The following is a 23,302-nucleotide window of genomic DNA, read 5'->3' as shown; positions in this document are numbered from 1 at the left end:
TTTAGATTCAATGGAGCTGCCTAAGGTTACAAACATCAACACAAAATCTTGTGATTCATAAGTTAAGAAACAATTTAGCCAGCTAGTACATAAAGAAAACACAAATGACCCATTTAGATTTTATCAAGTCTACAAGTTCAGCTTTTATAAATATGCAAAATAGAATCCTTGCTTTTGCTGAAACAGGGGAAGAGAGCAGAATTAGCTGTTTTTTTTTATACATTGTTTTTATGTATTTTTTTTAAAGATTTATTTATTTATTCATACAGAACTGGGGTACAGGCCAGAAATGCGGAGGGTGAGAGGATTCACCAGAGACAGAGTGGGAAGCAGAACAGGCAGATCTATGAAGTACACTGCTGAGGGGAGCAGAGGGCGGGTCAGGAGAGGTCTGCCGCTCCATGTGGTCACCTCCGGGGCAGGCGGGAATCGAACTCATGCGGAAGTGGCTTTAGCTTCTCAGTGCTGTGCTTTAACCCGCTGCGCCACCAGGGAGGGCCGATTTTTATGTATTTTTACGGCAATGATACTGACAGGCATGCCATCGACCAGTTCACTTAAGCCTGTAGTCTGCACTGAGGTAAAGAGGCCGCAGTGATGACACAGCGGTCCCCCCTCCACTCTTCCACTCCTGCCAAGCTGGAGTCACATCTGTTACTGCACAAGTCCTACAGGGAGAGAAGGCAAGGAGTCCCCTTCCCACTCAGGCTGTGAACATCCTACCCATGTGTTGTTTTAGTCCTAAAATCCTCCTGAAACTTCCAAAATATGCAGAACCACCCCAGGCCACACACACCAGTGTCTGCAGGCCCAGCTGGGTGTGGTCAGCCCATTCCTGCCACAGCTATGCCAAGCTCATGTGGGCTGGCCCAGAATGATTTCATTGTTTGGTTCTCACTGGCTCAACTTGGTATTAGATGATTCAAACTGGTCAGTTAATGGGGCAAAAGCTATTTCTTTTCATGTTTTTCAAATTATGATAAATACATATAACATAAAATTTACCACTGTAATCACTTTTAAGTAGACAGTTGTATGAATTAAGTGCATTTACACTCTTGTACAACCACCCCCAACATCCATCTCCAGATCTTTTCATCACCCCCGGTTAAACTCTGTACCCATTAAACAATAACTCACCAGTCCCTTCTCGCCCAACCCCTAGACACCCCCCCTCTATACTCAGGTGCCACAGAATGATGGACACATAGGTGATGGTAGTCCTTGTGCTTGGCCTAAGTGTGTGGAAGGCTACACCACCTACATTTGAGAAGTCACACTCTATCATGTTTACATAGCCATGAAGTCTCCTTGGGACACATTTCTTAGAACATGACCCTGTAGTTAAGCAATACAAGACTGTGTTCTCTGTCTCTATGAATTGACTAACCTAAGTTTCTCATATAAGGGAAATCATACAGGATTTATCTTTTTGGGCCTGACCTATTTCACTCAGCACCATATCCTGAAGGCTCATCCATATTTTAGGATGTGTCAAAATTTTCTTCCTGTTTTAAGGCTAAATAATACTTTACTGTAGGTAAAAAGCTACTCTTTTGCACTTTACCACTATAACAATGGCCCTAAGGGAGAAAACGATCCTTTCACAAATGCCTAAAAAAATATTGCCACACCACAATCTCTAAATCTAGGTCAAACTGCCCTTATTTTAGGCAACTTGGAATCCTTTGGGTTAATTCACCCTATGTCATTTTTCTTGATATTTAGAAAGGCATTGAATATTAAATATTAACAAGATATAAGACAAGAAAAACTCTGAGCACCATCCCCTGTAATTGCAAACAGTGCAGAAAGAGAAATCTTCACCCAACACTGCCCTTGTTTCTGGAGAGGTTTGGAAAATGAGTGAATGAATTAATTATCCCTCCATTCTTGAAGAATAATACCCATATTTCTAAAAGTGGCTAGTGTGCATCTTTTATATATTTGGGTCCCAGTGAAGGAATGAATGAATGAGCAAACTAATGAATGCATAGGTGTAGCAAGGAATAATCAGAGCAAGGAAGAGCTTCTACTCACAATGATGAGAAAAGAAGGAAGAGGACAAGGAAACCCAGAAGCACCCAAAATTTGGCTGAGGCATGACATGACAAAGGACTGAGTCCCTCTGAGGAAGATATACTGGGTAAGTGAGTCTGTGAGGATGTGCCTGACAGTCAAGACCCAAAGACTCGGGGCCCTGGAAGCAGAGTTCCCCCAGAAGTACCAAGGGCTGCTCTGAGAGGAAGCAGGGACACAAAGCCTGTGTAAAGTGTTGGTGTGGGGTAAGGCTGCATCATAAAACTGAGGGTGGACAACCGAGGTTCAAAGGTAGATTCAACGGTCACTTGCAATGGTGGAGCAATGTAAAGGAGAGAACTGGGCAAGGAAGGTGGGTGGAGGGGTTACACAACTGCTCCCCGAAACAGCAGCATCCTTCCAAGCTGATTCTGTCCCAAACTGTTCCCTGGAGGTGCAAATCCACCTCCAAAATCTAGGTCAGGCTCACCGACAGCAGCCAGAGCAGCACAGGTTGGCCAACCATGGAGGAGACCCAGCAGCGCCTCAGCACCATGGACAGCAGACGTCACCTCTAAGTGTCCTGCAGGAACCTGGACTCTGCTACTGCAGGCTGGGACATGTGCTTGTTACTGAACCCAAAGGAGCAGGGCAGTTCCCAACATCCTTCAGGGCTTGGCTCAGGTGGAGAGAGACCAACAACCTTCTGTGAAGGCTGATTGTGAAATTAGTGCATAGGCCTGGATTTGTGGACTCTGAAGTCAGGTCCTGGGAGCACCTGCCCGTCACTTCCTTTTCCATGTCTCTGAGTTGCACTCAGCTTTTTTGAGCTGTACATGTCATCTGATGCAGGGTTAGGAGTCTTCTTGGTTGACGTCCTGCTACTTAGTCCTTTTTAGTCGTTGACTTGCATTGGCTGCCATGCGAAAGCCCCGTGGAAGCCACGGCTGTGCTGCTTTGCCTCTGGCGAGCATGCCCATGTGACATTACCCAACTCCAAGTCTCATGTTCAGCAATGTGGTCTTTCTTCCTGAACAGATGTTTCTAAAAATTCTTCCACAGAGTCTTGCACTTCCCAGGGAATGTCATGTGACTAGCTGGATCTGTGTCAGCTGGATGTGCCTCGAGCTGCTCGAACATGTTAAGGGCTGTGGACAGCACTGCAGGACTCAGAATGGGAGACCCCTGTGGGCCCATGCCCACCTCCATTCTGACTCGGCCCCGCTCTCTGACCCTGCAATCTGCTCTAGACACAAACCCGTGCAGATCAGTGCGAGTGATGCAATTCAGTTCAAGCTCCAAGCACTGTGGGCATTTTCAACCCACTGACACTTCCGATGGCCCCTCCTGCCTGTCTACCCCTTCTGCTTGCACATGTATGGACCTACTCAGGGCTGCGAGTCCCTGCATGTGGCCCTCCTGATGTCCTTCTCTCTGTCCTGCATGGCCCGTCTGTCTGGCCCTCATTAACATTCTCAACCCAGGTCCTTCACCTCCCAGGGTCCTCTTGCGGGGCTCCACCCCATCACAACCCCAGTATTGGCTCCATGCTAGGGATGACCACACACTGCCACGTGCGGTCCGGCCATCAGCAAACTTCAGCCCAGAGCCTCTGCACTTGCCACCCACCCTGGCATCCATCCCTGCCCTGCCCAGCATGGTCCCAATGCAATCCACCTGCAGTCCCCCAGCGCCTTCCCACGTCCTCAAGAGATTCCCACAGGTTTACAGTCACCATTGCCGGCATCAGGCGAGTGCTGTGACCTACAGCCCACGTCGACCTCTGTTCCCCACAACCCCAGGAAATGCACAGTGGTGCAGGGTGCTTATCTAGGATGCTCCAGAAAGGGGAGCTGGCAAAATGGGGCTGGGACCCAGGACATCAGCTGCTAAGGCTTGGCAGTAGCAAAAGTACTTTCTAGATGACTGTTAGTGGAAGGGCTTTACATGATTTGGGGGGGACAACCTTGGCTTTAACTAAGTACTGAAGCAATTGGGGTTTCTGCTAAATAGCCTGCTCCATAACAATAGCAGCCACCCCTGATCCTATGCGTTCAAAAGGCTTCATTAAAAATCCAGTAAGTCGGCCCTCCCTGGTGGCGTAGCGGGTTAAAGCACAGCACTGAGAATCTAAAGCTGCTTCCTCATGAGTTCAATTCCCGCCTGCCCCGGAGGTGGCCACATGGCGCGCCAGACCTCTCCTGACCCGCCCGCTGCTCCCCTCAGCAGTGTGCTTCGTCGATCTGCCTGTTCTGTTCCCCACTCTGTCTCTGGTGAAGCCTCTCACCACCCCTGAGCCTCTGGCCTGTACCTCAGTTCTGTATGCACAAATAAATAAATCTTTAAAAAAAAAAATCCAGTAAGTCACTGTACTGACTTAGCAAATAAGGCTGGAGAAACCAAGTTGGGAAGCTCAGCAGGTTGACAATGCCAAGGTTATACCCACTGGATTTCATTTTTCAAGGTAGTCTTGGGAATTAGTAGCAAAAGGTGCAGTGATCACAGGCCACAGCACCGTGAGGGCAGAGGAACCGTGGGAACCCCCCACGGAGCTTCCCATGTGCAAAGGCTTCGAAGGCGGGGCTGATGCCACACGTGTGTGGACAGAAGAGGGAGGTGACTGGAGAGCCACCTCCATGGAGACACAAGGTGGGCCAGGCCTGCCCCTGACTAGACCATGCCCCGTGGCCCCACAAGCCCCTGGCTCAATGCCTGCCCGTAACTTTCTGGGGCTCTGACCCACTGGGAGTCAGCCTGCTCTCTCTGGGCCCAGAGTCAACACCAGAGACGCTACCATCCCCGCGGCTCCATGGGAGCTAAGGGTGGCCCCGAGCGCCAGCAGCCTGGGCTCTCCTCCTCCACCTGCCGGGCCCTAGTAGCCACCTGCTGGAGCAGGAGCTTCCTCGGCCACCGAGCAGGCTCAGGTGAGAGGCACCGGCCTGGGGCGAGCATTCAGCGCCATGCCTCTACCTGCCAGGCCAAGGTCCCTGCCCTCAGCATCCTCCCTCCCTGTTCATCGCCAGCATGTCTACTGCAGACTCGAAAGGTCCCTCACAAGATGCCAAGCCACAGCGAAAGCCCTTCTACACCGAGCACGGATAAACAGTGGCAGGCCTGATGCGGCTTGGGGGCCCCGTATCACGCCTCGCTTTAACTGCCGTATTAAGTTGGATATGATGTATTGATTTTCTCTCTCTCTCTCTCTCTTTTTTGCTATTATCAGAGGGCTCTTTCCAGAGAGCATTGGCAGAGCCAATTATTTGGAAACTCCAAATAATCAAACGTGCATTTGACTTGCCAGCTGTCCCACACAGCCGCGGGCCAACTGATGGCCAAGGGGGCGATGAAGTGACCCCAGCCCACGGGGCAAGGAGTCGATGGGCAGTGCCTGCAGCCCTGGAAATGGCCAACCCTGGGAAATAAGTCTATTACAGGAGAATTGCAGGCCCAGAGAAGATTTTTTTATTTTTATTTTTTACATCATTCTTCATTTTGTCAGCTAAGTTGTAATCCCCTGGCTTCCCACCACCAATTCAACGTAGTCCCTCGCACTCTTCCCACCCCAGTTTTCATCCCATTCCCCCTCCCACCCCCATAAAATGCCTCTGGTATATAATTGTTTGTTGTTTTCATTTTTACTTTATTACATTTGTTTCTCTCCAGCTCCCCCCCCCACCCCCCAAATCCCTTATGTTCCTGCTATGAGTGAACCATCCGGTATTTTTCTTTTTCTTTCTGGCTTATTTCACTAAGCATGATCCCTCCCAGCTCCACCCATGTTGCTGCAAAAGGCATGAGTTTACCTCTTTTGATTGCTGAGTAATATTCCATTGTGTATATGTACCACATCTTTTTAATCCAGTCATCTATTTTTGGGCATTTGGGTTGATTCCATGTCTTCCCTATTGTAAATAGAGCATCAGTAAACATGGGGGTGCAGGTGTCCTTTTGAATTGGCGTTTTTGTGTCCTTTGGGTAGATACCTAGGAGTGGGATTGCTGGGTCATATGGAAGCTCCACGTTTAGAAGTTTGAGAAACCGCCAAACAGTTTTCCATAGCGGTTAGACCAGTCTGCATTCCCACCAGCAGGAGAGTTCCTTTCTCCACATCCCTGCCAACATTTGTTGTTGCTAGTTGTTTTAATACGTGCCATTGTCACTGGGGTGAGGTGGTATCTCCTTGTGGTTTTAATTTGTGATGCTGAACATTGTTTCATATGCTTGTTGGCCATCTGCATTTCCTCTTTGGAGAAGTATCTTTTTAGCTCTTCTGCCCATTTTTTGATGGGGTTGTTCACTTTCTTTTTGTTGAGTTTCATCAGTTCTTTGTATATCTTTATGACCAGTCCTTTGTCATTAGTATTGTATGCAAATATTTTCTCCCAATCAATGGAGTGTCCCAGAGAGGATATTTTAAAAGTAGCTGATGATACCCAACACGAGGAAACTTGTTGGGGATGGGGAGGAGGAACAAAAGAATCAACTCAGTTCTTGCCAAACCCAGCAGAACACTGAGACACCACAAGGCCCTCCCACCCCAGACACACCGCAGATGTCTGCAGCACACACTTTGGTGCTGGACAAACAGGCTGGACCAGGGAGGAGCCACCCGTGGCGCCAGTGATCAGCAAGCCCCTCTTCGAGGGATCAGGTACTTGCTGGGTGATAGAAACTCACCCGTGGCACCCAGCCCGCTCTCCACACTCACCGCCTGCCTTCCGCGTGGCAGAAGCCACGAAGACCACAGAGGTGGATGCAGAAATGCCGCCTCAGTGTTTAAAACACTCTGGCTGGACACACTCATGCATTCCTTTCATCAATATTTCATGTCATCAAAGCTCAACAAAATTAAGAAAAATGCCAAATGAATTATCTCCATTTGACCCATTTGATCTATGGCTTGAGCCCCTGTGAAGTCAGGATGTTGGGACAATTTGACAGACGGAGGCCTCTAGTCCACTGTTCCTCACTGGCACGACACAGCCCCATAACACCAAGTCAGAGGATGACCTAGTGGACCAGACCACAGTCGGCCAGGAGGAGCACCGCCCAGTCCCCCCACTAGCTCAGGCCCCCACAGGCAGGGTCATGGGCACCCTGGGCATAACCAGGCTTGAGTACTTCCAGGCCACCCTTCATGGTTGTGCTGTGCAGCATCAGAAGCGTTAAGTGTTGACATTGTTAAGGGGAAGGGTGTCCTAAAGGAACTCTGCAGAGTCTTGTGGACCCCACCCCCTACTCCAGCTTTCTGGACTCCACACCCTGCTCTATTGACTGGAAACTACAACTCCCAGCAGTACCAGGGAGAGAACTGCGAGGACCCAAGGGCGGAGCTAAGCAGGCATTCTGGGACTTTGGAGGATAAATAGGGCGCCATTTTCCAACGGAGCTCCCTAGCTTGGGCAACGGCTCTTGGGACCATGTGACCGGGGCTATCAGTAAGTTTGTTACCAGAGCTCCAAGCCAGCAGAGCCCTTCAAATATTCTAGTTACCCTGTATCTCTCTCTTTCCCTGGGTTGTGCCTTTTCCTTTCCCATTTTGTAAATAATCCATTATTGACCCTTTAGTGTGTCTGCAGTACAACTAAATTTTAAGCATGTGGGTGAGGACCCACAGACAGGCAGCCCAGTTCACAGTGGGGTGCCCCGTCACAACATCATGTGGACTACTTACCCTCCTTAAGCTACGTCACTCTGGCTGTGGCGCTTATTCCACGTAAGAGACATCTGTGAAGGGGAAGCCAACTAGTGCGTCTCTGTGGTTGCTGTAAGATTCACAGAGGGGCTCCCCATGAAGCCCCAGTCAGTGGGCCGGCCACCCCACCCACGGCCCAGGGCATCCCCAGGGACAGCCCACAATTGGATGCAAAGTCCTCAGAAACCAACAGTCCCGATAAACACTATCCCACCCTCACCACTTTGGGTTGATGGTGAATCCCCCTGGCAGGGAGGATTTTTAACAGGAGAGGTCTTGAGGAGTCACGACTTCTGGCTGGTTGCCCCCGAGGATGCCAGCTTCAGTGGTTACTTTCCTGAAAAGTCCTGCGTGGATAGGAAAGGCTTGGTGGCCAAGCCCTTGTTGGACATACAATGGCCAAGTAGCACTGGACGTCTCTTGCTGGGCCTGGGACTGGGCTCGCGTACAAGCTTGGAACAAATCTCCAAGCAGGAGGAAGCTTGGCGGCAAAGTTTCTCCAACTTACCTACCAGGCCAAGACAGCCAGTTCTCCTTTTCTTTGTAGTCACAGGCTACCAAGTTGCCAAGAACATGGAAGGGCCTGACAGTGAACCACTGCTCCCAGGAGAAACAGAGGCAGAAGTCCTGCCAAACTCTGGTCACCAGATTTCCATCAAGCATAAGCTCTATGGGTGTCTCTATTTAAAAACACCTTATTTAATATGTGTTGTTGCCAAATAATTATATGCTTTATCATAAAGCACTACCTAAGAAGAGACTAACGTTCTGAACCTGTGGCAGGACTGTAAATTTCTTGTCCTTTCAGTCCCATGACCAAGTCATCCACTAGGCTGCCTTGGTGGGTGGTCCCCACAAATTCAACCACAAATTCATCAGTCCACAAATTCAACCACTTTTCCTCACTCCATCGCCCCTAGAGATGTTGATGCCCCTTCCAGCCTCTTATAAGGTTGGTGAATTTCCTCTTCTGTTTTCTGGGGATTGGTTCGTTCACACTGAACTCACAGCCAACAGCATTATCACCCGAGGGGAACTTATGGGACACGAACACATTTTCTCCATAGACATGTGGCAGCCTCAGTGATACACTCAGGTGTTGCTTCATCTCAACAAAAAGCACACATATGCACAACTCTGGCACCAAGCAGACCTTGGGGAGGACATGTATTTATAGCATAAGAGCTCAGGAAGAAGGGGGGAATCTCTCCGTTCTTATATTCTTGGGGTGACCCAAATGTTGACCTTTTCTGCATGTAACTGCCAATGACCTTGGGAAATGCCAAGAAGGTTGATTTCAGGGTTACCAGTAAACTTTAGCAGGTATGCAAATCCACAAAATATTCACGAATAATGAAGATCAAATGTCTAAAGCTCACTGATTGTTTAGAGGATGCTTGGGGAAATATCAATAGTCTGCGTTTTTTATTTGAAAGCTCTTAACCAAGGAAATCTATAATGCCACACAGCAAAACAGTTTTGGCCTATATTTCCAAATTTTCCTCAATAAACTTGCTTCAGATGGAAATAACTTTCAGCTCAAAAACATTCACACAGAAGTCTCCTCTGTTCCCACGGTCACCTCCCTTCTTCCTGCAATTTGAGGCCATCTCCTCTGGGCTCTCGGGTCCTGTTCCCCCCCAGTTCGGGCCTCTCATTTCATCAGAGCTGTACAAGCCGGGAGTCAACCTGCGAAGTGCAGCCTGCTCAGAATGCACGACCCCGCGGCACCGGAGACCTCTGGGAGCATGCATTTCATTTCCTGTGCACGAAGCAAGTCATTTTTTATATCGGTCAGACTAAAGCAATTCCCTCGGTGATGTTCATCCACCCCAGCTGGGGAACAGAAACAGCCAATACATCCCTCTGTACCCAAAGGAGGTGGAAAGGTGACAGATGAGTCATCCATGTCTCAAAAAGCGCAGCGGAGACAACAGAAAAGTGAGTGAAATTCCAAAGAAAACATCGGCAAGCAAAATGCACCTTCTCCAGGTGCAAAGCGATCCAGTGGACACAGAGAAGCATTAATCCTGGAGAGGTAACAGGATGAATGGGACCTTCAGAGAAGAGACACGTTAAACTAGAGAATCACGGGCAGACGGCCAGCAGGCATTGCACGGAATTTATCCTCCCATAAATGGCAAGAGAGAGATATGATCAAAGATGCTAAGGCAGCGCTGTGTCAGAGAAGATGTCTCAACACTTGCCCACATATGGATACACCCCAAATTATACAGGGTGCAAATGAGTGGCAACCCAATAAAATCTGAGTAAATAAATAAAAAAAAAAAAAAGACAAAGAATGACACTTGCATTCTCTGCTGGAGGCCGGGTGGGCACAGACACTGTGGCGTCTCTCCCACGTGGAACAGCCACTGCAGAGACTTAACCCTGAGAACTGGGTGGCGAAGGAAGAACGTTCATGTCAGATTTTAAAAGCTGGATGGCAAAACCACCTCTGAAGTAGGAATGGCAAGTCCACACAGTTTGGTGCTCTGCATCAGAGTCTGAGAAGGAAGAGAAAAATGGAAACAGCTGGTGTGTCAGGGTGCAGGGACCGCTCTCTCCGCCTTCCCGTTCCTGCATCTATTGTAATATTGCCATCTGTGCAGAAACTAATAAAATACTATTAATCCTGTTAAAAGTATCCAGGGATAATTTTTCAAGCTCTAAAAAAAGGAGAAAAGAGGTAAGGGGCCAGGCACTTTTTCCTCCAAGGGAGTCTTGCCTCATAGCTCCTCAGACTGGAAGGTGGCACCTTGTTGAGCTCCAGGCTAGGATTCAACAGCCTGGTGGGGCTTTATTTTTTTTAATATACTTTTTGCATGATTGTTCACTTTGTACATTTTCTTCATCTCGGTTGTCATCCCCGTGGGCTTCCCACCACCACCTCACCCGTGTGCCATCACCATAGTCCCGTGTGTTCTTCCCACCCCAGTTTTGATCCTGTTCCCCTTTTCTTCCCTTAGAATGTCTCTGGCTTACAGTTAGTTGATGTTTGTTTTTACTTTATTATAATTACTTTTTTGTTTTCTCCTGATGATCCCTTACACTCCTGCTGTGAGTGAAACTGTCCAGTATTTTTCTTTTTCTTTCTGGCTTATTTCACTAAGCATGATCCCTTCCAGGATGTGGTACATATACACAATGGAATATTACTCAGCAATAAAAAAGACAAACAATGGGTTAGGACGCAGCACTGCAAGCTGGCTGCAGCCACTTCAGTGCAAGTCCAATCCCCGGCCCGGAGGTGATCCACAGGGCGCGGCAGACCTCTCCTGACCCGCCCACTGCTCCCCTCAGCAGTGTACTTCGTCGATCTGCCTGTATTGCTCCCCGCTCTGTCTCTGGTGAATCCTCTCACCACCCCTGCACCTCTGTCTTGTACCCAGTTCTGTAAGCAGAAATAAATAAATCTTTAAAAATATATAAAGTAAATAAAAAGTATGAGTCTGAAGCTTCCAGGTGGCTTCAATGTTACCCACTTTCTTCAGTTTTTTTTTTTTTTTTTTTTCAATTACAGCTTTAACTCAAAGCAAGGTTCCACTGAGTGTCCAGCACAGGGAACCGAAGGGCCCAGGTCTCGAGGGCAGCCTTCACACTGCTTGCGGTCAGCAGGCTTTGTGTGCTCCAGCCATAGTCTGGGCAGGAAGCAGGAAAAGCAAGGGCCTGAAGGTAAGGGACTCCCTTTTAGAAGGCAGGTTGTGAGCAAGGAATCACCAAATCCCCCAGTGCACTTTTTCACACATCTTGCTTTTAAGATAATTCCTGGATCACCACTCTTTTCTGGTCAAATTCCAGAGTTCTTCCTCTCGAAGGGGCCACTGGGGTCTTCAGGACATGAAGACCCTACCCACATCTGTTCAGGCCTGACAGCAACCTCGGGGGGGGGGGCAGTGCTGGGGACCCCTCTCCTCCAGTTTGTGGCTGGAACAGCCAGGCTCCTCACAGTGGGATTAATCAGCAAATGAATGCGTGAATGGAACCAAAAAAGCTATGCAATACAGAACCAGCTTGAATGACCTTCTTTTGTGTCCTGACCAGAGCCTTTGCTTCAAGAAAACACTACCTGGGGAGAAAAGTTACCTGCTCTAAGTTACCTGTTCTTCCACTCAAGGTCACTTCTCAGGAGCGCACATCCAACCCCCACCCTCACCAGTGGCTGGAAGGTGCCCTGTCCCCCCAGCCACCCCTTCCTCTCCCAGGCCCCCAGCCCACGGTCTGCCCTTTCAAATTGTCCTGTTGCAGCTCCCCTTGAAAGCTGCAAAAACATCAGGGCTTAACCCCTATGTGCTAAGGCTCACTTTCTCTTGACAAGAACGTTGCAGGGGAGTCATCTGTTCCAGTGGGGTGCATAGTATGTCAGCACCCTGTGCGGCCCACATCATCCCCTGCAGCGCCGTGGCCACCGCCAGGGACAAGCCCAGCTCTGCCAAAGACTAAAGAGGTGCCACTGGGTTCTCACTGAAGCCCAGACCTAGTGCCCAGGGTCACCCACCTGGGGTTGGCTCCCCAACACTGGCTGGGGTGACAGCAGCTTCCTTGCTCCCTGAAGCTCCCAGTGAATGCAGAATAGTCCTGGATGGTAGAACACCCAGAAAGTAAGGGCACATCATGCTTACTACTCTTTTGAAGAGAACAAGAGGCATCGAAATGCAAGCGCCAGAAATCTCATGCAAGTCAATGTGACTTCTGTTCTGACGTAAACTCTTACCAGATAGAAGTGTGCGTGCGTGCGTGTGTGTGTGTGTGTGTGTGTGTGTGTGTGTTTCAAACTCATGAACTCTTCTGGGGGGAAATACTAACTAAGGGGTTTAAAAGTCTGACAGCAGTTCATCATCATTTGCTCCATAATTGGTCAAGCATAAGTTTTTGTTGGCCCGCATATTCACACACACGTGTGCATACATATATACCTATATACTTCTTTAAATGGAAGTTCTAAGAATCATATCTTGTGTGACCACAGTATTTTTTTTCCCCCTCAACAGGCAGTTTTTCAAATGTGCTTATGAAAATACACACTTATAGGGCCCTCCCTGGTGGCGCAACAGGTTACAGCACAGCACTAGGAAGCTCTCCAAAGCCACTGCAGCATACGTTCGATCCCAGGCCGGGGAGCTGACCCACACGGTGCAGCAGACCTCTCCTGATCCGCCCGCTGCTCCCCTCAGCAGTGTACTTCGTTGATCTGCCTGTTCTGCTCCCCACTCTGTCTCTGGCGAATCCTCTCACCCTCCACATCTCTGGCCTGTACCCCATTCTGTAAGCATAAATAAATAAAACTTAAAGAAAAAAGAAAGAAAATACACACTTTTCTGTAATTCAAAGAAAATATGATTTTGCTTAAATCCCTTGGCTTCAAGAGCAAGCAATGCTTTTCTGAGAACTTTGTCAAATCTTCAAATAATTCTTTTCAAAATATTTCCTTACAGCAAACGGCGCATCACACCAAAGTCCCCAGAGTTTCAGAGAAGTGTCGCTGAGTACAAGGCCCTGTGACATGTCCCCAGGTCACAGGCCCTCGCCCGTGGGGCACCCCACCACTGGCACAGCAGTGAGCGCTCACCAGCACATACGTCCTGCCAGCCTGAAGAAATCACCCCCAACTTCCACCCCAACCATGAGCAGGCCCAGGGCGAGACCCGCTTCTGGCTGAGTGGGGGTGTCTCCGGGGGGCGCTGGCTACCAAGCGGCCCACCAGGACACTCTCCAGCATTGCTGACACGTCTGCGGGTGGCCCGGGGGCCAGGCGAGGCCTGAATGAGCACACAGCAACCGCGCCCCTGGATGAAGGACAAGCTCACCCGAGCTTCTGCTTCGGCGTCTTTGCCGGCTACGCCTGAACCTCCTTCGTTCCCGGGGCCCCTCCGCCCTTCCCCGCAATGGCCGGCACCTACCTGTTCCTGGGGCCACTTTGGCCTGTCCTCTGGAGTCCTGCTCTTGGTCTTGAAGCCTCTCTGAGGGTCTCCAGAGTGTCTGGCCTCAGGAGGGAGGTTCAGTGACTTGGGCCTTCCCTCGTGCCTGCTGGGGCCCCGGCTGGCCTCGCTGGCCGGGCAGGCCTCCGTGGGGTCCCCGGGTGCCGGCTCGGGCCCCTGCTCGGGGCTGGCCTCCCCGGCACTGGCGATGCTGGTCATGCTCAAGCTCATCTTGATCTCAGCCACGATCTGGTCAATGTCCTCCTCCTGGTCCTCCAGCTCCCCCTCCCCACGCCTGGGGCGATAGGGGGCCGCACCCCCTGTGTTCCCATTGGCCTCTGCGGGGTAGTAGTCCTGGTAGCCCTCTTCACTGGGGCAGTAGTGGACGCCTTCCTCCTGGTCCTGGGCCTCCAGGACGGAAGCCTCGTCCTCCGGGATGGGGAGGTGGCCATCTCGGTAGTCCGGGCTGCCTTGGTCCCCGTGGCCGTGCGGGTGTGGGCCTGCCGAGTCTGTCCACTCCTCCACCGCCTCCTGGCACTCATCTGTCTCCAGGTGGTGTGCGTCGTGGGCCAGGTACCCCTCCCCGTTGCAGTCCATGCCCTCCAAGTAGCTGTCGTCCTCGGGACAGTAGCGGATGTAGTAGGTGATGCCCTCCTCCTCCTCGGGAAGGCCCTCGTCATAATCCTCCTCCTCTGAGGTGTTGTTCACATAGTCGGAGCTGGAGTCCCCGTCTGGGCTGTGGTCATGGCACCCCTGCTCCACAGGTGTGGGGCTCTCTGGCCGCAGGGTGGCCAGCTCCAGGCCCTGGGGTTCATACTCCTCCAGGGGAAGCTCCACGTCCTCACTCTCGGGCTCCTGGTTGTGAGGCCCGGGGCCCGGCCTCACCCTGTGGTCCAGCATGCTGCTTGCTGTGCTCTGACGCTTCCGATTGGCCATGGCAGATGCTCACACAGCCATCATTCCCTGGAGACAGCCACTGTGAGGAGGAACATCAGAAAGAGGAGTCAGAACCTCACAAAGCACGGCCACCCCAAAAGTCACACCAGGATGCACCAGAGCGTCTCCGGCAGGCTTTCTCAGAACAAGCTAACACACATCTGTTCAGATAATGTGACAGCCCACCCCAGCCGTATCATGGGCCGGGACGGAGGAGCGTGCGTGCCACCGAGAAACGAGGGCCACAGAGAAATGAGAGGAGAGGGAGGCCAAGGCCCCATGCCAGGACCCCAGCTTCTTTCCCTGAAACTCACCAGCTCATTCATGGCTTCTTAAAAGTGCGCACTCAGCTGGGCAGCCCAGGTAACCAGGACAGATGGCCTTAAGGTCAGGTTGTTTGCTTTTAAAATGAAAAGGAGCTCTTGCTCAACATGGTGCAGCTAGATGAGGAGATACACTCAAATTCTGCTGCTGCTCAGAGACCCAAGTTCCCTCTCTCCTGTGAGCTACGAGCCTGACCTGCCCTCCCTGATACAGAAACCTCCCCTTGCTCCTCACCCCAAGTCACACACATTCCTCCTGCGCCTGGACTGGCCAGGATCGCTCCAGGATAAGCACCCTACAGAGATGCTCAAGCTGAGCAACAACCCCTTCGGTTCTATGAGGTGAGGACACAGGAGGGAGGTGTTCCCTTAGGGGGAGGACGGCCCTGCCTGGCTCCAAGAGAAGAGGAACATGCAGAAGGAGCAGAGGAAGTGGGCTAGGTAGCACGTTCCTGCAAAGACCCCAGGCACCAAAGCTGGTGAGGCCCCCGTGGCCAGGCGGTGCATTTTATCCCCAAAGCTATGCAGAATCCTTAGGCAATTTTCAGCAAGAACATGACCATGGGGTTTCTCTTTCACCTCCCTCTCTCTGGACCCAGCATGGAAGACACTCCGGGGAACAGAAGGCTGGGAGACTGACGAAGTGACTATTCTCAGGGAATAGTGACTTGAGGAAGCATCTGGAAAGGGGAATCCATACCTGGGCATTCAAATGTTTGTCAGTGTTCTATATTTTAAGCTGAGTGGGTGTCTAGAGATTTACTTTCAATTGCTTTTGCATTACACGTGCCTCTTGCTTAATTTGCATGATAATTTGCATTGATTTAAAAAAATGTACTTTGCTGTTAAGAAATGAGAGCCTGTGTATTCAAACAGGGTTAAAATGATAAGTATGTTACCAGTATTTTACCAAAATTTTTAAAAAATTAATGAGCATTTAAACTAAAAAAAAAAATGGGGAATGAGAAAAAAGTAAATCAGCAAGTATTTAGCAAGCAAAAGTAGTGGGAGCGGGGATCAGTAGGGAGGGGACACAGGGTTTCCCAAGGCAATCCCTGCCCAGGCTCCTCACTTGCCCCCCAATATACTTTGTTCTGCCTTGACTCCCCAGGGAAGTCATAAGCTAAAGACCTTTTGCATTCAGTATCCCCCAGGGCACCTAGCACAGCATCTTGCCTGTTGTGGTTGCCTAACACACATCTTGTTATGAGATCGGGTACACCAGATGGTCGCAGTCACAGCATTATGAATATTCCCCAAAGAATAGAGGAGATAATTATTTCATCCAGTCCAGACACTCAGAGTGTGAGCACAATTACTGATTAAGCCACATGCTTAATTCACTCCAAGTTTCTCATCACCAGGGGCTCTCGAACGGCCAAAGCGCTGAAAGAAGTACATAGACTGGAGAGATACCCCACACCAGGAAATTCACCACTGAGATGTACCCTGCAGGGTCTGAATGCCCTCCAGAGTCACCCTATCCCCTAACCCTGCAACTGGCAGGAAAATTCCAGGAGTTTCTCCCCAGTCAGGGAGCAAGATGCTCGGTGTTCACTCGATGGACACATCCAAGGCACTGAGCTTCCTCCCAGCCATTCGTCATCTTAAAACTGGCCTCTACCATTCACAGAGGACGGTCAGACACCAGGGACTTGCCTTATGCTGGGGGGATGCCAGTGAAACTGGGGCCCACACTCTAACGAACACAATGGCCACGAACAGCATCTCCCAGAATGATCCTTCAAAAGCAAGCATTGAATGCAATGGTTAATGGGGAGCAGATCCCTGTGGCAGAAGGTATGGCAGCTACTCACAAGTGAGCACACAGTTCCTACACCCTGGGGGGGTGACGGCATCTCTGCAGCGCTTCTGTATCTCCCCAGGGCCAGCACCCTGCAGGGACTCACCTCCTTGTTAAAGAACAGACAGAAACACAGTGCCTTGTCTTAACTTTAAGTTCTCTATCACCTTTGGGGTAAAAGCTGTACACACACGCACATCGGACGCCTATAGAAAACACCCTTTGGGGCAACATGAGACTCAAGGACATGACGATAACATGAGACAGCCCCAGAGCGTACTAGTAAGGATCCCAATCAACTATAATATAAGGTTATCCAGGCAAAATCCCAGTGAAATATTGGGCAAAGTTAGATCCAGAAATTCTCAAGTAATTTAGAAAAATAAACATGTGATAACAGCTCAAAAATATCTGAAAATAAAACCAGGGAGAACATGCATTATCAATTACTTAACTATGCAGTAGGTCCTCATTTAACATCATTGCCAATGGGTTCTTGGGAACTCTGACTTTAATCAAAATGAGCAAATACGATGAAATCAATTTTACCAAAGGCAAATTATTATAATGAAGATGTACATTTCTATTGCCTACTTCTGGCTACAAAAACATCACCAAACTTCTCAACAATGACCCAAAAGACTTCTAATACTCAACAAAAATCTTCAGTCATTCGCTTTTCAAACTGCTTATTCCAGTTCAGGGTGGCCAAGGGCTAGAATTTACCCTGGCAATTCAGGGAGCCAGGGGAAGCCCAACTCTTACATCTGGAGGAACATCACACCCACACTCACACACTCACCTTGACTTGGACAACTTTGTCACGCAATGAAACTCATAGGCACACACAGCTTTGGGATGTGGAAGGAAACTGGGGTCCTTGGAGGAAACCCACACCCCAGCAAGTCTGAGCCAACTCCAGAAAGGCAGTGGCCCACGCTGAGAATGTAATTTTTTCCCTCATCAGTTTTATAACAAAATGTTGAGCAAACATATTTGAGGATCTGTCGTATTCTAAGCCATAGTCATTTGGATGATCTGGTCTTGTGGCTGGATGGATAGAAATGGTAGAGTAGAAATCCAGAAACAGAACTATACCTAAATTAGTAGTCTGAAACAGGTAGGGTGATCAGCCTCCAAGGACACTGAACTTTCCACACTAACAACAGGGTGGGGGGTCAACCTAAGGAGTGTGAAAAAAGACTATCCAAATCAGTGAAGGGTGTTGGAATATTGGGTAATTGACAGCTCCTCAAATTTTGCTGCACCCTGAATTAACTGGGGAGTCTTTACAAGTACTGGGGTCTGGTATTCCAGTTTCATTGGTGTGAAGTGTGACCTGGCAGCAGACTTTCAATGTGCAGCGAAGTTGGCAAACCGCTGGAAGAAAAACCACTTGGAAGACAGCTAGGCTTCCTTCTCTTTTATATGTACAGTGTTCTGATGAGCTAAATACTTCACCATCAAAGAAAAAGGATTCCACAGAGTGGTCAGATTTGTTTGCTTAAGGGAAAATGCGTGGACCCTCCTATGGGGTATCTGGACCCCCATGAAGCTGGGATGGGATGCAGCTCATAGACCCCATAAATGTTGGGGGGAGAAGCACAGGCTTCCTGTGGCTCCACAAAGCGAGGACTTTTTCCCTGAAACAAGCAGACCAGGCCGGGGTCATCCATCTCTGTCCAGACGTAAGAAAGAGGCTCCCTCCTCATGACTTAACCATGAAGACCAATGATCAACCTGCATGCTGTCAGCAGACCAGGAAATCATCTTCCATTCTACCCTCTACTGCCCAGCAAGACATTTTTATACGTTCAACATTGGTCCTGTGAACATATTGTATAATGTTCTAGAAAATGACCCCTTTTGCTCTGGCAGACTAGAAAAGCAAGACCATCTGCACAGACTTGAAGTCTGAAACAGTTTGATACACAATCTGATGCCTTCAGGGAAACCAGTCCTTTCACTTCCACTGACAATGACCAAGGAGCCCAAAGGAAGATTTAACAAAGGAAACCCGGGCTTTGCATCTCTACAGTACATTCTTTGGAAAGACATTAAAGCCTGCACGGATTCCCTCTGCGCACAGAGAGCATCAAACTATTTTTAGGTTGGGATAATGTATAAACTCCCATCAAGAATAATTACATTTTTAATGTCAATGACTCACTATACAAATTCAAACTCATATTGTTGAAACAATCCTCACAGAATAAAATCTGTCCAGCTGCTTCCCAAGTTTGAATCCTCATTTCATCAAAGAAGCCCTGTGACTATTATGGAGACTTTATTTCCCGTTAAGAGTGTTTTCCACCTAAGCTGGATCTCCCTAAAAGGTCACTCAGGCCCCCTCACCCGGGCCCCCGGAGTGGCAATAGGAAGAAAATTTAGTGATATCAAGGTGGGACCGTCGCTGAGTTGGCGTCCAGGTTGTTGCTTCCTCCCCCAGGTGGCCACTCTGATAAGGATCAAAGACCCTCCACAAAGGGGACCATTGACCAAAAGGACCGCGTGACTCGTCCACTACCTCGCCAGGCCCGACAGAGCGGGTCATATAAAAGACCCCCTAGGCAGTATGCTGAGCTCCACTCCCAGGTCCCCTCTGGGGCCTGCAGGCCTCGCCTGCCAGGGAGCGCAATGAAGCTCTCTTACGTCTGTCTCTCTCCTTGCCTTATGCTATCCGTGGCTCTTTCACTCCCCACTTAGGCAAGTCCTAGAGGTCCTTGGACAGGACTGCATTCTTCAGAGGTCTAGACATGGCATGTAAGTTTATTTTTAACTGTTTGTGTGTGTGTGTGATCATGGGGAATGGATTTTCTCTCCCATTATATGCTTATCTGCCACTGCTGGAACATTAAAAAAAAATCTACAGCAATCTTATGAAAATCTATGTTTAAATTCTAATACTTTTTAGCTGATAATTTTGTTCTTTCCCAATATCCTGTCATCTTTTCTGGCTGCATGGCTCCGGACATTTACACCATGGTGAAATGAGAACAGTGTCCTTGACTTACTCCATAGTATGATGAAATGTCTTTGCTTTTATCAGGACCAGTGGGGGGCGGGGAGGAGCCACTGGCCTCAAGTCTTGGTGACTTCACATGTCACTAAGAAACTAGGGAATCATAATATTTGAAGACAATACTTGAAGAAATCAGTACCAATGCAAAAACATTCATGATGAACAAAATGCCAACATTTTAAATTAAGACAGTTTTTCCTTTTGCCTCAGGCCCTACCATCACTGCATACAATGAATGATCCAGCTTCATGAAAGTTTGTTTTCATCACTCCACAGAATGCTGCTTGTTGAATAGTGTGGGTCTGCTGTGTGGCTTCTTTCACATAGTTATAAATGGAAAAGAGACCCACGGTGGCCAACCACAGGAGGCAGCTACATCTTTGAAAAAGGGTCTGCAGGATCATATGTAACCAATTGGGGCGCTTTTGGTGTAAGAGAAGCAGTCCTCTTATTAACGACGAAGACAGAAGGTCTTTGTTTAAATTCAGACCTCCATTTACTGGTGGATCTGAGGCCAGCTGTTTATGGGTGGATGGGTTTCCCCTTGGGAAACTGAATCAAAGCACCTGCCGGCAGGGTGTCAAGTGAGTTAAATAGGAGAGGAGCCCATTCAGGTCTCAACTCATGGAAGTCTGTTTTTGTTTTTTTTTTTTTAATATTTTACAGGTACTTAAGAAATTTTTTAATGAAATTGGAAAGGAGCGAATGCCTGATTCGGTGTGTACCTTAGATGGCAAACAGGATGTCTGCTCACACTGGTCATGGGAGTGGCTACATCAGGTGACAGTGACCCTGACCATGGATATAGGGGCATGTCTGCCAGGGGATGTGGGTGATCCAGGTGCAGCTGCAGAAAGGGACAGCTTGAGGAGAGCTGAGAATTTCAGTGACTCATTTCAGTGATATGAGTTCTGCCTGGGGGTGTGAAGGTTATGATACCGTGACTTTCAGGAATGTACACATGTATATGTGTGTGCTTGTGTGCATGCATGCGTATGTATATTTTTTTTTCAGATAACCAATTCTACTTTTTATACTTATTTGTTCCTTAGCTCACAGATCCCCAAAGCATTTGGAATTTCCTGTGTTAAATGTGTTAAAGGTCTTCTGCAATGTTAATCAAGGAAATTTTCTGGAGAATACTTCAGGATAGGGGATTACAGGTTGCTAAGAAAACCAACATGAGTAGCCAGTGAAAATTTCAGTCGCGCACCTCACCCTCAACCTCAGGGGAGGAGAGAATGGAAGTTGAATCAGTTGCCAATGGCCAATTGTTTAACCTCTGTTGTCCACATAATGAATTCTCCAATAAACACCCAAGAAGATGGGGTCAAGGAGCTCCCAGGTTGGTGAACACCTGGCTATTTGGGGAGAATGGTGCACATGAAGAGGGCATGAAGGGCCCATACTTTTCCCCATACCTCATCCTATGCATCTCTTCCATCTGGCTGGTGACTCTCAACTTTTAGTAACCTTTGCAATAAAGTGATGAACTGGAGAGTAAATGGGGTTCCTAGGTTCGGTGTGCCCATAGAGCAAATAATCAAACCTGAGATGGGGATCACGGGTAGTTCTGATTTATAGCCCACTGGTCAGAAGCACAGGTCATGACATGGGCTTGCAAGTGGCACCTGCAATCTGAGTGCAGCAGGGGAGGTTGTGGCAGCCTCTACTCTGTAGCCAGCTGGTCAGGAGTCCAGATGACAGCTTGAATCTGAAGTCGAGGATGGTCTTAGGAGACTGGGCCCCTTGCCTGTAGGATCTGACCTTCTTCCCAGGAAGACAGTATCAGAGTTAAGCTGGTAGGTGGTCAAGAATTCCTTGTGTGTGGAGGGGTGTGGTTAACCAATACCCCCACTGGATATTGAGCTTCACGACATAACATGGGCCCATGAGTCCAAGAAAGCAGACCAAAACTAGGCCTAATCCTCAGCAGTTCTATCAGAGGCCTTAGAATTGCAATTGAAATTCCCTAAGTATATGCTTGGGGGATTCTAGGCTTCCTATTTCCAAAATAGATTTGACCTTGCCAAGAAATACACATTTCTTCTCTTAATGAGCAAGCCTACAGGTTCCACCCCTTCTCCCCTTATTCCTGGGAAAGAGGTCAACTCTCAGCCCTTCTCGAAGACCTAGCTCCTGGGTCATGTCGACTCTCCACCCAGACAAAGGCTACTCCGAAAACACCAGTCACATCTCCTGACTAGCAAGGCAGGGTGACATGAAAGGGGAAGTGGGAAGGAAAAGTGAGTAAAACGAAAGTGGCATGGAGCAGTTCATAAAAGAAGCAGCTCTGCAGTTCTAAGTTTGTGATACCCAATTTAGTTCAATTTGAAAGTGCCTCCTCCAGCAAGGCGTGGAAACATTGCCTTGGTGTCGAGGAGTTTGCAACTTGATGGTAAAGGATTACAACAGGATCCAGATCGGCACCTCAATTTACAAGCAGCTTTTTCAGGAGGCCTGTGAGTGCCTGAAGGGAGGCCCCCACACACAGCCACTAACTCCCACCGGTCTGTGCTGCAGAGTGCTACAAGGTCTGTGGAAAGCTCTGCAGTTACTTCAGCGCATGCTCCTGGGGGTCTGACTGTTATGTGGGGCCAGCTGCCTGTGGGAGGGTGTGAAGAGCTTCACTCCCTGCCTTGAGACAAAGTTGGACACATGCATAGCCTAACACATCGTTTATTAAACTGCCATGAGCAGATTTTTCTACTCAGGAGGCGACTATGTCTAAGCTCACAATGCTTCCTGGGGATCAGGAGTACGATCAGCTTGTATGTCCCTAACAAGGAATATAGAGAAAAAAGAACTGCTACGGCACCCCCCAAGGTGGCCATGTTGTGCTGTGTTTCTTTCCATTCTCTTTTCTCCGTAACTCTTCTACATGGTTGAGACCTGACTGTGAGTACAGTCTGGTCTTCTTTGTTGGGATATGACCAAGGGGCACTCAGGGACCCCAAACTTAAGGGACAGCACTCTAAAATAGGGTTCTGCCAGCCACTACATAAAGACAAAGGAAATAGGCTTAGTGTGAAAGGTTTTTAATAGAGTTGGTGTGCACAGAGAGGGAAGAGAGGATATTCGTAAAAATAAGTCTCCCGAGGGCTCTCCCTGGTGTTGCAACGGGGTTAAGAACAGCATTATGGAGACCGCCCTGGTGGCGCAGCGGGTTAAAGCACAGCACTGAGATGCTAAAGCCACTTCCACATGAGTTCGATCCCCGCCTGCCCCGGAGGTGACCACATGGCGTGGCAGACCTCTCCTGACCCGCCCGCTGCTCCCCTCAGCAGTGTACTTCGTCGATCTGCCAGTTCTGCTCCCTGCTCTGTCTCTGGTGAATCCTCTCACCCTCCGCATCTCTGGCCTGTACCCCAGTTCTGTATGAATAAATAGATCTTTAAAAAAAAAAAAAAGAAAGTAAAGAACAGCATTATGAAGCTCTCCGAAGCCACTGCAGCACGAGTTTGATCCCCTACCAGGGAGCTGACCCACATGGCCTGGAAGACCTCTCCTGTCTCACCCACTGCTCCCCTCAGCAGTGTATGTTGGTACATCTGCCTGTTCTGCTCCCCACTCTGTCTCTGGTGA

The 23,302-nt window shown here is 49.0% G+C and overlaps 1 protein-coding gene across 4 annotated transcripts in view; it reads right to left on the bottom strand.

The window, feature by feature from the left end:
* APBA2 (amyloid beta (A4) precursor protein-binding, family A, member 2) overlaps positions 1 to 23,302 on the bottom strand; it is a 163,985-nt gene that overhangs the window by 40,349 nt on the left and 100,334 nt on the right. For all 4 annotated transcript variants that reach the window (XM_012732735.1, XM_012732734.1, XM_012732733.1 and 1 more), the window contains one exon: positions 13,615 to 14,608. In XM_012732735.1, coding sequence (XP_012588189.1) covers positions 13,615 to 14,568 — 954 coding nt within the window. In that variant the 5' untranslated portion in view covers positions 14,569 to 14,608. The remainder of the gene's footprint in view (positions 1 to 13,614; positions 14,609 to 23,302) is intronic.

This window comes from Condylura cristata, unplaced genomic scaffold (assembly GCF_000260355.1).
Source record: "Condylura cristata isolate star-nosed mole 26May11 unplaced genomic scaffold, ConCri1.0 scaffold00035, whole genome shotgun sequence".
Lineage (NCBI taxonomy): Eukaryota > Metazoa > Chordata > Mammalia > Eulipotyphla > Talpidae > Condylura > Condylura cristata.
This window is presented reverse-complemented; position numbering and strand designations above follow the sequence as displayed.